Source organism: Lepeophtheirus salmonis, chromosome 5, assembly GCF_016086655.4.
Source record: "Lepeophtheirus salmonis chromosome 5, UVic_Lsal_1.4, whole genome shotgun sequence".
In the NCBI taxonomy this organism is placed as follows: domain Eukaryota; kingdom Metazoa; phylum Arthropoda; class Copepoda; order Siphonostomatoida; family Caligidae; genus Lepeophtheirus; species Lepeophtheirus salmonis.
Window position 1 is genome coordinate 10,875,594 of NC_052135.2, and position 15,060 is coordinate 10,890,653.

At 31.2% G+C, this 15,060-nt stretch overlaps 1 protein-coding gene across 1 annotated transcript; it reads left to right on the forward strand.

Moving 5' to 3' along the window:
* Window positions 1-556: 556 nt before the first annotated feature.
* Window positions 557-1,630, forward strand: LOC121118719 (BTB/POZ domain-containing protein 6-B-like). The gene is made up of 2 exons (XM_071888959.1): window positions 557-731; window positions 918-1,630. Exons 1-2 carry the CDS (start codon window positions 557-559, stop codon window positions 1,628-1,630), a joined length of 888 nt encoding a protein of 295 aa, XP_071745060.1.
* The last annotated feature ends 13,430 nt before the right edge of the window (window positions 1,631-15,060 follow it).

The following is a 15,060-nucleotide window of genomic DNA, read 5'->3' on the forward strand; positions in this document are numbered from 1 at the left end:
AAACAAATCCTGATCTCTGACGTAGAACCCATTGAGGCTTTCATCCGGAACGGCATCTTGGGAATTTCGACGCCCTTAAAACGACTTAGCTTTGATCTAAAGGACTGTTTCGCTATTTTATGAGTGAATGAGGTTGACCATCGAACGTCCACCACAACATGTTATAACATTAGATTAACCATTTTATGGATTTTTCCTTATTTTAAATATAATTTTAGACGATTAGCATCAATAAAGATTCATATAAATGTCATTTTTTTTACATACCAACAATACAGATCTTTTACATAATAAGAGTGGATTAAGTTGACAAGGAGTTGGTATTACCTAGATTCAAGTATGATGAGTAATATTTGTCAAAAGGCAAACTACAAATAAATAATAATAAAAAGACGATGGCAATTCAGTTGTACTAAGAGCTACCAGGAAAGAAGACGTACTTGATCAACAGACCACAAAGTTTTTAATTTATCAGTTACAACTTATACTACATATTGTAAGTAATCAAATAATCTAATTAAGAGTAAATATTACATAATTGTATCTTTCATGAACCATGGGTAAAGGTAATAAATTTAAAATGGATTCACCAGCGAAGGAAGTTTCAGTATATGCTGAAATCAATTTTACAGATTACTGGCAATTAACTAAGAAAACCGTGCATGAGAAATGTGCGTTTCTTTATCTAAACCCATATTTAGCGGATGTCACGTTCAACGTTGGATCTACAGGCAATTATTTAACTATAATTAATAATTACTTCTCAATAGACAATATTTGTATTTTCTTAAATCACTCTTAATTATATTTCCATATTGATGGGGATGTAAAAAGAGTCTCAATTGTAGTAAAATAATGTACTAAGTTATCATTATTAGTCGTTAATTTTTTATTAATTATTTCAAATTTTTATTTAGATCCTAAGAAAATTACAGCACATAAATTCATTTTGTGTATTGGAAGTCCTGTGTTCTTGACAATGTTCATGGGTGGCTTTCAGGAGTCAGTGAGAGGAATGGTACATATTCGAGTTCCAGATGTGGACCCATATACATTTAAGGCCCTTTTAGCATATCTGTACCTTGATAAGATATCCTTGAATGAAACCATTGTATTTGAACTTTTGTATTGCTCGAAAAAGTACATGTTGCCTTTCCTGACAAAGGAGTGCATTCAATATATTTGCAGTATTGTAAAGGCAAACAACGCTATACTCTTAATGAGCAAGACCAAAGTTTATGATTGTCCTGAGTTCTGGGATAAATGTTGGGATGTTATTTCAAGTTTTCCAGATTTGTGCTATCAAGCTTATACATTTATCTACATCAATTTTTTTACGCTTCATAATGTTTTAAGTAGAGAAATATTAAAACGCTCAGAAGCTGTTGTTTTTGATGCTGCTCTTAGATGGGCCACTCATCAATTGAGTGTCAAAGGTGAAAAAAATGAAGAAGAAGATCCTAGAATCTTGGGATGGAGAAAAAGAGAAATGCTTGGAACAGCCTTAAATCACATATGTTTTCAAAAGATGAGTTTCAGGGAAATAGCGGAGTTGGTTGTACCATCTTGTGTCTTGAGTTCCATTGAGCTTGTAAACTTATTTGTAAGTAAAGCATTGATGGATCATTAAGGTAACTTAAGATAATAATTATTTTGATCAATTTGATTTTTTTTTGTATTTTTTTTTTTTTTGTAGTTTAAACTCGTCATGGAGATCTCATAAACTTTTCAAACAGTAGCGTTTTCAGAAATGTAGAAGTTAGTGTTAAAAAAAGCGATTTGGTTTGTGAGAGATCATCTAGTATTATAATCTATAAAAGGACAGATATAGAATATTCTTTTTACTTTCCATCTCCATTCAGACTTGATCCTAAAGTACAATGTACAGCCTCTATTCATTCACCTAGTGGTTTTAAGTTTTTTATGCCTGATACAATGCACTCACTACGTCCCTATTTACGATAACTTCCTTGCCTCCAAATTATGGTTTTATAACACATATGAAATATGATATTTTTGAAATATTTTTTCTATTTTTGTTTTAAAAAATGATATATAGTTTTTGTTGAATTCATTGCCTTGTTTACTTAATTAATATTAATGTTGTGTGTGTGGAGAGGGGGGAAGAGGTTCTCATTATAAACATTATTTAAATCAAAATCCTATACGGGCTAGGCTGGGTCATACTTTTCATTTTTTGAAAATCAAAAACTGGTATCATTGTTTTACTTTGTTTTTTCCCGTAGCTTTTAAAAATGTTATTTTCAAAAAGATACGATAACCCTAACTCCTCTTTATCAAATGCGGGTTTTTTCCCCTATATTTTTCGGACAAAAATAAAATAACAAGATCGCAGGAGAATTTGATGAAGAGATGAGCAACGAGTTTGAGAAGAGGTTTAGAGAAGATGGAAGTATTTACTTGACTAATATTGAGATGGAAGCAAAGGGTAGTAAATAGTCATTTATGGGTAGAATCAAGCAAGAGCACTATAGCGTGCTTAGTTGAGTTTATAATTGGTGTGTATTATCCATGTTGGCTCTATACCAGGCTGAAGCACTGTTCTTTAGAAGGGCACTCATATTTCAACTTAATTTTCTCAAGTTCCAGAAAAAACAAGTGCGTGAACTCGTGATGCACATGGTGAAAAGATCTGCTGGGTGTGCTCACAGTAAAATCATTCTGCAATCTTTAGTCCACCTGGTAGCCTACCTGTTAGGAACAGAAAAACTTCTGCTATAAGCATTGGGGATTCTAGCATCATTGACCTGATCTACTCGTCAAAAGGAGTGTCAGACACGCCTATTACTTGCTCCTAAGCAACTTATGAGTTGAAAAACTTTGTCCAAACACCAATTAAAGTGTTAAAATAGCCATGCTACAAAAAAATTGTGAGAGGGTCGTTAAAATTTTGTACTTTAACCCGATGAAAATTATTATGAAAAAAAATATATCCATAAAATATTTTTTTAACTATTTGTCTGTAAAAATCCAGTAGTTTTGGATAGGCTTAATTTCATAAATAATGTTTCTCTCTGGTAAGAGAAGCTTGTATAGCAAGAGAATCATTCTGAAGCAGAATGATTCTCTTGCTATACTTAAGAGACGAGCCATTCCTTCTGGACTGAGATTAGTAGGAAATAAGTTTGTTTTTCAATTAGATAACGATCCAAAACATACCTCCTATCAATGTAAAAACTTGTAGTCAAAGTTAAAACCTCTCACATATTATTTATTATGCAATGTCCATCTCATTCTCCTGATTTGAACCCAATAAAGCTACTGTTTTGTACATGTTACAACGTGGTAAAACTAATTGTAGAAGTAACAATTTTTTCATGTTAAAGTTAATTGCAACATTGACCATTCTAATTACCAACTGTACATTGATACTATTATATCATTATATATATATATTTTGATCTATTAAAATTACAAGGTTATTATGTATTTATGAGTAATATAACCATGGTCTTTAAACTTTATAATCTACCTTATAATACTTGTATTTTTGTAATATGTAATGATATAGTCAAAAACTACAGCATTAATATATGGGTCATCCTAAGAATATTCAATTAGTGCATGATCCTCATCCTGAGGAATCAAAATCCTTGTTTCAAAATTAGTCATCTCATTTTTTGGATGCAACTTGTACGATTTGCTTAAACAAGTTACAAATTGTATAAAATTGCAACAACTTGTACACAACATATATAAAATTATTTGAAAGGGATCGTGACTTGCCGTGCAGGCCTTTTCCTCTAGTAATAACGTGCAGTATGGGAAAATCTACCAAATCGGCTAGTAAGGCCTTCAAACAAAAGAAAAAACATGGAAATTTTGCTTTATACATATTGAATAAAATATATTTATAGAGGATGTCCAAATTGCATACGTTTGCATTATCCAAGTATGTATGATTATACAAATAATCAGCGGGAATACCATAATATTAAATCATGGATATCAAAAACCAAGCTCAACATCATTTTACTTTCAGGTGTAAATGGATACTTCCTTCCTTATTTTATATTTATACATATATTGTTCAATATAATCAAATAGCTTTCTAATTGAATTTAGAGCATGGGGACCCCCTCGTAGGTACGTTCCATCCCTCTGAATCAACAATTAAAGGAAAGCAAGAAATCTCGTACACACACACTTTATACATATATATATATAACATCTATTTTCTTCTTTTCTAATTCAATTTTAGTAGTGTTGAAGTCTCAGAAAATTGATGGCTACCTCGTAGTTATTTTCTATTGACCGATTGGGACCGAATTTTTGGTCTTACCTGATCGAACGAAGAAGAAAGCCAAACAATACTAAGCCTCATAAGAGAATAGATTGCTCCATTCCTTGGATGGGAAATGGGAATCGATCCATCCATATATAGCAATGAATTTATTCAAGGGTCGAAACTATAAAAGGATACATTTACTTTCAGATTCAGATAAAAGGCTCTGGATCTAAAATATAAAATAAAGATATGTTAATTATTTTCTACTACAATATGAAATTATAAATATACAACTAAAATATATGACAACTTGAAATTAAGATGTGCTTTTAATTTGTCAATTACTAAGGCCTAAGATCATTCTTATTTCATTAATACCGGAAGAAGTGGAATTCTATGTTCTCCAAGAGTTATGACCAAAGTAAGATAGAGGGAACCAAAGGATGGTACATCTAAGTTGATTATCTATCTCAATAGATGCTCGAATTCAGAATTCCGTATTCCACCAGAGAAGACGGATTAAAATTCATCCGAGTTTTCAATGTTTAAACTTCGTATGACGTCATTGCTTTGAAAATATATATAATGTCGTGTTATATAATATTTATCTATGAAATCGGTCTAGACCGAATTTTCCTTTGGATTGATCTATACCGAACTTTTACCGTGGACCGATCTTGACCGAATTTTCTATGAGAGCGGTCCAGACCGAGCTTTTTTGTTGGTCGAATTAGTTCGGTCCACCAATTATTATAACAATCTCAAACCGGTATGAGATTTTCAGACCGAAACCCAACACTAACTTAGTTAGTTAGTTTGTTTAGTTTATTTTTTGTGTATTTTGTCTTTTTCTTTATCTCCCAATGGAAGGATAATCAATATTTTATGTAATAATTATAATTTATTGGGAGGAGGAACATATGCTGGTAGGAAGAGGGAGGAGGGGGTATGATACTTCATGCTTGAGCGATCAAACTGAAATATGTAAAAATATATATATATATATTTATAATGTAGGGAGACGGAAAAAAGGATGAAGAGAGAAGTTAGATGTGTAAGTGAGTGAGTGTTGGTTCTTTATTTTTAAAAAAAGGTTGTTGAAATGTTGGGTATCAGATCTACAGGGTGGAACGATCAAATTGGGTTGTTCTGATGTCCAGAGGGAGTGAATGAAAGTGGTAGAACAAATCCTGGCCAACAGGGTAGAGAGTGCACCAAACGGTCAACTGTCTGGTGAATAAATTTTAAACTATAATGTTTAAAGATATTTATGCAAATGCATCTTCACCAGAAACTTTTAGATAATTTCAATTTTTTATAAATTATTTCCTGTATAAATAAAGCTTTAAAAAAACAAAAAGCAGTCCACTGGTTAGCCTATTTGTCAGGTTCAGAAAAATCCCTGCTATACACAACGGGTCTTCTAGCTTCATTGACCTGATCAACTGGTTAGAAGGAGTGACAAAGACACCAATTACCTGTTTCTGATTAACTTCTGAGTTGAAAAGCTTCAATCAAACACCACCAATGTAAGTCTTGAAATGGCTATGCCACGCCAAAAAAAAGTTGTGAGAGGGTTGTTAAAATGGTATCAGTAGTTTCTTCACAGTATTTCTCACAAAATATAGAGACGGCCAAATTGTACTCAGGAAGGCAGAAGGAGACAGATGTCAAAAGAATGACTTTAAGCAAGAATTCTATTACCTTCTAAAATTACATAAGTTATAAAAAAGATATATTGCAAGAAAAAGTTGAAACTCTTTAATTGATTCAAATGTAATTTAAATATTATCATGATTTCATCAAAGCAAATTTTTGTTAATAAATTATTCTGGATAGTGCTATTTATTTTCTCTTATTATATATTCAGAAACCAAACAAACGAACTGATCAAATAATGCACCAACATATTTGTATCATCAGGTTAATAAAAAATGTATATGTTTTTAAGTATTCTCCAAACAAAAAAAGTATTAAATTACGGCATATTTGTAGTTTTTAGAGTGAACAAATATTTAATTTACAATAAATTAATGATTAAAATTTCTGCATATTTAAATTCTTCACACCAAGGACAATGCACATGCATTCCTTTAATATGAATATCTATAAATTACACATAGAAAGCCAGTTTTTTTTGTTTTTTTTTCATAACAAATATATATATATAATCCTGTAGACGCCCCTGAAAGATCTTCCAATTTGCAAATGTTCCTAATTCAATATAGTAGTCACTTTTTATATGTAGAAGTGAGTACTATTTGTATGTATTAAATAAGTACATATATCAGCCATAAATGTGATGTTCAATTTGCTTTTTTCCCTTCTCCTTTCAACACCTCATCACCTTTCTTTTATAAAAAAATATTAATATATACCTACATATGTATCAAGTACAATATATATAGTATCAAAGTCTGATTTCATTCAAAAAGCTTACTACATCATACTATGTTCACAAGTAATAAAGGAACAAAGGGAAATATACTTACAAGTATATGTATATATACACAACTTTTGTATCTCTCGTATTCTACTTATTCAACTCTCATTGTTAGAGCAATCCTTTTGAGTTTCATATGAATGAATTGCCCTCATTTCATAAAATGGAGTCAAAGGAAACGTAGTGTGGTATGATGTCTCACTTTGTACATTGAGACCAAACTTTCTTTTAGTAAGCACTAAATAAAGACATGATTCTTTATTGGGAATTTTTTTGCAACTGAAAAAAATTCATGATTAAAAATTAAATTTTTTTCTAAAAAAATTGAAGAATTAAATTCTTCTGAATATTAATAATTAAAAATTTAATTTTTTTATGGGAAAAAATCACCAGCTGTTCACAAATAATTAAATTTAAATTAACAAAAAAGAACAACTGATTTTTTACCTATTGAACGCTTTATTTACGAAGACTCTAGTCTAAATATTAACAAAAAAGGGGCTCGTTTAGTCTGGATCGGATTTATCAATTCTGATATCGTAAAGACACTTAATGTCTGTCAAACCACTGTTGGGAGGTTCAGTGTTAAGGTCAACAATAGTGAATATATCAGCGATCGTCATAGAAGCGGAAGGCCGATTAAATTAAAGCTTGAAACGGCAAAAAAAAGCTTTTTTGAAAAATCCAATGACGGACTTGGCGAAGAAGTGGTCGGTGAGCCTTTCCACAGTGTTCAATGCAAAAAAAAACAAAAACTGGCAGCAAGTCTTTCCGACATATTGAGCGATCCTTGCTCACTCATCAACAACAACAATTACAATTTGATTGGTGCAAAAAGCTTTACAATGACCTGAGGTATCACGGAAACCGAATTTTATTCTTCTCGGATGGAAGACATTTACAGTGGATCCCATATACAGTCGGCAAAATAATTGGGTCCTATGTTTTGGAGAAGTCTTTGAAGTGTCCCCCATCAAACATCTCGCTCGGTATTGTTTTATCTGAAGGTCCTAAAATGAAGCCAATTTGGTTCCGCGTTGGATACAGATTGACTATCAAGGAATACTTGATGATTTTGCAAACAAACGTGCTTCCATAGGTTCACAAGATCACAAAGCAATAAAAAAAAGCCGATTATTGATTTCAACAGGACGGGGCTCTTGCACATGCGTATAAATCAACTTAAATGCCCTTGATTACAGTATCTGGGGAGCATTGAAAGCAAGGCCTATAGACAACGTCACAACCGTATTGAGTCCCTAAAGCTATCGGTCGAGAAAGAGATATGGGGTTACGTGGAGCGTGTGATTGAGGGCAAAGGTGCTCAAATTCATATATAATGTTCTCTAATGAGTAATAAAAAAGTTCTTTTAAATTTCATAGTTAGGTGTAATTCATTGTTTAACGTTTATTATGTTCCAAGATTTATTCACGGTTTGGTAACTATTAACGGCCAAATAGTTTATAGACATATTTATTTTATTTTGGAATTTATGTTCAAATTTGAGGGATAGGATGAGATACTCAAGAATTTGAACTATAACTTAGAGCCTTCAATTATTTAATGTAACTCCCATAGGCCCCATTATGACCTTTTAAATACAATTGGTCATATTAATAGCCTGAGATGTTTGTTAATATCTATTAAAACAGAGTTGTCATAAAAATAAATTGAGTTGATCCCATCTAGCTTTACTCTGAGAGGAACAATATACATATTATTTCTACACTATTATATGATTACAAGACATTACTATTAAGTTTTATAGGTTATAAATTATGACTGACAATATATTTGTGCCTCCTCTGTATTTCGATATTCGATCTCTTCATTATGACGTGACACTTCGTTGTGTGGACAAAGAAGAGCAAGAGATGGTTCGTAGTTTCTGTAAATTGAGATGCAACTGTGTATTAGGGCCTCAAGAATTCTGTGAAAAGAGAGAAATTTCAATAGATTCTCTCAAATGTGTGTTCTTGGATGTTAAGGAACCATCATCCTCCTCATCCTCCAAAGAATAATTTGTGTCATTTATCCTAACTCATATTTGATATTACTCCCAAAAATGATACAATTATATTCGTCAAAAACTAGAGATTTGTACTTCAAGTTGTGAAATGAAGTAGACAATAGTCAACAGAGCTTTCCATTATTTAATATCGACTACGAACCTCAACTGATATCAAAAGGACAAGTTTCTGTAATAAAAATTTCCAAATTAGTTGTTTATTGAAGATTAGCGGCTCAATTCCTTTCTCCAATATTAAATCCTAGCATCGACTGGCGAAGATAGTGTAATTACGTGATCAAAAATTATCATATATTATAGTAAAAAAATAAATTGGAATTATTTCCTCATCTTGATTAATGTTCAATATTGATTGTATCCTGACGCACCACATATGTCAAAAAAATAATAAAAGCATACTTTTGTGACCGTAAATTTTTTGCAACCTTTAAGTTAAAATAACGGGGCCTCTGTAGGGATAATTCAAATAATTTATTAAAAGAAATGAAAGATAATTAGCTATAGAATACAATGCCAACCCACACTTTTTTTGAGAAAAAATCCTTCTAGCGTCATTTCCGGTTGACTCATCACACAAGAGAAAATCAAATTGTCAAAATGAAAGCAATCTGTGTAAAGAGAGACATCTTTTCTAAATATATACATCTAGCAACAGATAAAGTCAAGGGGTGAGTATTAGACATATTCAATATTGGGAAATTATATTAAAAAAACTTTTTGATTTATATTATGGAAATATGGCTTCACCATTTGATCCTGAAGGTAGTTGCATATTAGGGGGATGGAAGGGAATGAATGTATTAAAAAAGATATGTTGCTATGTTATATTTCATTACAAAAGAAACCATTCGTGTCACTTTAAAATTATATTTTTTACAATTGTAGAAAATAATTTATTCGATTTTTTTTTTCATCTTTTTCGTACTGATTAATCCGTCTTTATTTGTTGTTGTTAGTTTGTTGTTTCAAGTTTTTCATTGTAAAAAACATTGTCCTTCTAGCCCTAAAGAATTTATTGCCCATGCTTGGGATTGCCTTGTCAAATAAGTTGAAAAGCTTGAGCTTCGGACTTTAAAATTTATACTTATTTTTGAAATCTAATTTGAATAATAGTATTGAATAGTAGGGGGACCAGACGTTCCCGTATTTGGAGGTGTGTCCTCGGAAATGTCCCTACTTAAGATTAATAATGACGACATGCATTAAAACAATTCTTTTAAGAGTATTTATTGATCCTATCTAGTTCCGCTTGGCTCTGATGTCACCACAGAGAGAGAAACAGTAGCGTCTTGAAGCTTCAAATAAGAGTTATCATAACGAGGAAGATTTATACATTATTTATAAAGCATAGAATCGTTGTTGATGAAATCAGATGGAATATATGACTCCGGAAAACATTCAAAAGTGTAACCTTACCCACTATTTTGAAGCAAAGGCAGTTTCCCTTTCTGTATTCAAATAATAGTAATTATGTATTACTATTGGGTTGGGTCTTTCCAGCTTGGGAGTGAACCCTCCAATAATCAAGCTGTAAGCTTGGGCTTGTTTGGACTCAGTAAAACTCAGCTTCTGTACATCATTAAGTGATATTTTTTTATAAGCTCAAAATGAGTTATAATCTCTTATTCAAGGAGTTTATTTTATCAATCTATACGTCATTTTTTTAGAGGCGAAGCCAAGGCTTTTTCCACTAACTATTATAAGATGCGTATCTACCTGAATCATGAGGGGAATAAACTGATTTTTTTCCTCATCCATCTCCATAAATTGTATTTACCTTCTTTTTTTCCTATATTCTCATCCTTCCACTACTTAAATATACAATAGAGGAGCATTCGTCGTTTAGGAGTAAATTGAATAATGTTGTATGTGTATATGATACTACTCAACCTTTCCTTGACTTTATATTCCATCTACCTACATACATACTTTATTTAACCAATTTTTCTATTTGCTTCGTATGCTTCTTCAATATACTTACTGACAAACATACATATGTTTGTCTTTGACTCGTTTGATGTTCCTTTATTTATTTATACATATATCAGAGTAGTTGTTTTTTTACTGCTCTCATAAAAAAATAGAAATGCTCTGAATTAACGAAGCAAGGAAGTTTATGGGTATCTTTTTGCCATTAAAAGACAGTAATTCCTATATGTATTCCTATAATATGAGTATTCTACTTGCCAAATATCAAACTTTGTACATATACAGTATATTAGAATGTTCCGAAATGATTGAGACTGGTTCGTTTGAAGGGAAAGGAGAAGAGTTAGTTACAAAATTCTACCAGTATCGAATTTTTTCATGGATTTTATGGTGGAAAAACATTCCATAGTTATTCAATGACTAAATAGCAAATGCCTAAATACCACATTTGCACATGTTTCTCTATTCGTTGCATGAACATGGAGACTCACAATTTTCACGCGTACTTTTTAATTTGCTACAAACTGTTCAAAACAGTGTCTGAGATCCACACTGACCTCCCCATCGTTTATCATAATGCCTGCCCTAGTCGTGGAACATTCTTTTGGTGGGCTGGTGAGATCAGGATGCCACTTTTAAGCTCGAGAAAGGTGTATCATCAGGAAGTCCCCGGGAGACAAGGACACTCAACAACATCGCCACACCTGTTAAAGAATAAGCCCCCATTGAGCGTTCCAGAGGTCTCAACAGAGCTTTCTCTACCACCATCGGCGGTTCTTAGAATCCTTACTTATGATTTCCACTTCAAAAACCTCGTCAGCGTGTGAGTAGCCCATTCTCTCTCTCAGGCCTACAAGGATGAGCGAGTAAAGTGCTGTAGGGCCCTGATTAAACTCTCCCATGACCATAGAAAGTAGTTTTTAGAGTGGCATTTGCTTGTTCGAGACGAGTCATGGTTTTTTTTTGGTTTTTTTTAGTAAGAGCAAGTGGAGGCATATCTGGATAATATGTACATTAGACTGTTCTATTTTCGTGTTCATATTTTTGTTTCTCTGCAAATTAATCTTTTCTGGTGGAAACAATCCAAAAATCTGACTTTGGCTATGTTTGAGGCTCCTGAAATCCTTTTTTTTATATAGTCCAGGGTATTTTAACTTGAAAAATGGGATTTATGGGTCTAAATTAGTCATATTACACCGTTTCAAATTTGATGAGTCAAAAAAGGTCCTTTTTATATTTATTAATATTTGATTTATAAGTAAAAAATATTATTATGCACCTTGTTTTTAATAATTCAAGGGGTTTAAAATAAGGCCAAATATTTACACTTTCCCTGTTTTATCAAAAATTACCGTTAGAACTGGGTATTTCTCAGAATTATTAGACATTGACGAACAGGCACACCTTGCATTAAAAGTATAGATTTACTTCAATAATGTTCAAGTTAACTCCCCAAGATATTTCCAGTATTTTTCTCCGTTTTCCACGAGCACACTCACGCGTAGTTACTTATTACTTAGATGTTCCCTCCTCAAGAATGATAATGATAACAGCTTGATAATATTTAAAAAAAAAAAAAAAAATTGTTGAGGTTCCAAACAACAATACTTGCATCCTAAAAATGCTAAGGACTTACAACCTTTAATATATGTAACGCTCTTTTCTTTTATAATATGATTCCCTGAGCTATAGTTACAAACGCTCATTGCTAATCCTCATCTAAACTATTCACATTCATTACTTTTATATGTGAGTAGAGGCAGAATAAAAAGACCGTGGAATTTTAAAGAGAAAACTTCCTTTTTTTCAATTATTTTTACTTAATAAGAAATTACTATGATAATTTTAATAGATAAAAAATTACACATAAACCTGAAACCTATTTTTATTCTGTTAGAATAATAATATTGTAAAAAGTTTAAAGTTTTTGATAACGTATTTTTTCCATGAATTTTATTTATATAAAACTGCACAATTTGATGTTTAAGTCATCATCATATTAAATACTTGATAAAAAATTGAATTTGGTCACTCAATGTAAACAAGTAAATCTCCAGTGGATTTTTTTTCTACTATTTTTATTTTTACGATAAGACATTGAGAGTACACCACGACTCATGGTCTAGTCCCAATTTAAATTTTCTTTTTTTTCTTTTCTCTTTCTATCCCAACTTTTGCATAAAAAATCAAAATTGACTAAAGGAAAATATCTTAATAATTTGTTATTAGTGTTCAATTATAATCCTAAATAGCGGGCTCCCAATTAATAATTCGAAAAATGTCACTAATATAATTTAACGAAAAGTATCTTGTATAAAAGAATAGTTTCACACAAAAAGTAATTCCAAGATATTTTGGTGCTTCCTTCACACATATGTACTTCCTTTTCTTTATTTAATATGAAGGGCTGAGCTCAATCTTCGCACGCTCTTTGTTAAAAATGAGTCCTCCTCAGACAAACTTTGATTTACTAATATTGATTATTATAACTTTATATAGGCATATATGTTACGTTGAAAGCTTCAAACTTTGTCAAAGTAAATATTTTATTAAAAATATTAACCCAAAGACTGAACAGTCTAATATACAAGCATATAAAGACAAAAACGTTTTCTACTTATCTCCCCCCTCTATTTCTTTCTCAAGTAAATGGTTAGGAAATCAAGAAGGTTTTTTTTTTTCTCTTGTTTTGTTTTCCTGTGTATACATATATTTCTATTTTTTATTTATTTCTATCATGCACTCAAGTACGGATTTCATGATTGGAGACAATAAACAAAAATGAAAGGAACAATTACATTTATAGAAATGACTCGTATCGACTCATTTGTTTTGTATATTTGTTCCTTAATGCTCTACTTTGCTTCCATCTACATAACTTTTTTTACGAGTTCTTTGACATCACAATTATCAAAAACTCTACAAAGACTCGGATCAATAATAAGTAACTTTTCTAAAAGCTTTGCAATAAAGACTTCAAATCCCCAAATTTAGAACATAGCCTTTTGTAACATCATTTTTAGTGCTTGAATATTTGTAAGTCAACGAAAACTTTAAAAATAATTGGTTGGAAGTACTTTGGTGCTGAATTAACATAAAAATAATCTTAAATAAAATTTAAGACAAGGACAAAATCATCATATATTTTTGCACATCATATATAGTGTTGTGTCGGTCCGGTTCAGTTCAGTCCTGTATTTAGTTCTAAAAGTTATTAATTTCAGTCTTTGATGACGTCATTCAACTTTATTTCTTTTTTTTAAATCCATTCTACTAATGATAGTCCAAAGGACCTACGGTCTTAAGGATCGGTCCTTAGGACTGATAGGACCGGTCTTAAGACTAAACTAGATTAGACCAAATAAATAAGGACTAAGACATATTTCAGTCAATTATGCGCTAATTATTCAAATTTGTGGGATGAGTGCAGATACTCAATCAATGTGTTTATGTGTAGTTTATTATTTATATGTAATTATTTAATTATTTATGTGCAATTATTTAATTATTTATATTCAATTATTTATTGATAATGATTATGTTGAGAATAAATAAAAGTAATCGAAAAAAAAAAGATACTCAATTATTTTAGCTATTGTTTAAATTTTTTATTTGATTTATGAAAGTTAATTTGACAGCGATTTGGCCTTTCAAATAATATCTATCAATTTCTCATTTATAGACAGCAATTATCAATTTTGGCAACTGAAAGTTCAAATTACCTTTAAAAGGGTACAGAGAATACAAAATTTAATTCACACTCAATATTGAGAAAAATTATTCCAGCTTGCTTCTGTGTTGACCAACCACTTATATGCATGTAGTCCAATATTTCATAGACACATTTTGCTAATTATATACTTTATATTTAAATTTCTGGGATGATTTGTAGTTTTCATTTGACTCATGATACTTAATTTGGTCTGGTTATTTCAATTCAAATAAAATATATCTTTACTTGTGACGATGAATTTTTGCTATTTTAAGTTGGATTTGCGAAACACCTAAATTATTAAAAGATTAACTTCTTCATTGGTATCAATTATTCGTCAAAGAATACAAATATGATCCAGACTCAATTTTGTGAAAAATTATTCTATCTTTTTCTTGGGATGACATCTATAGAAATATAGCTTTAATATGTTAGCTATGTAGATACTTTGTCTACTTATATTTTTATAGCAAAATTTAATTGCAAAAATTTGAGTTCTACCTAAATCTAATTTAATATTATGTTATAGTTGTATATCCCCAGATAAAAACGCAACGGAGACAGATAGAGACTTTAAACATAAAATAAAAGTTGTTCAGAATTCTGAGATAGTTACTACCTTTGTGACTTAGTACACGATGGCAGAGGACAACTTGAGAAAGTCGATGATCTCTTTGGCTGCATGGCCTGCATGGAG

Coding starts and splice junctions, on each gene's coding strand:
- LOC121118719 (XM_071888959.1), top strand. CDS start 557: ATGGGTAAAGGTAATAAATTTAAAATGGATTCACCAGCGAAGGAAGTT. Junction 732..917: donor GTTCAACGTTGGATCTACAG/GCAATTATTTAA, acceptor ATTTTTATTTAG/ATCCTAAGAAAATTACAGCA.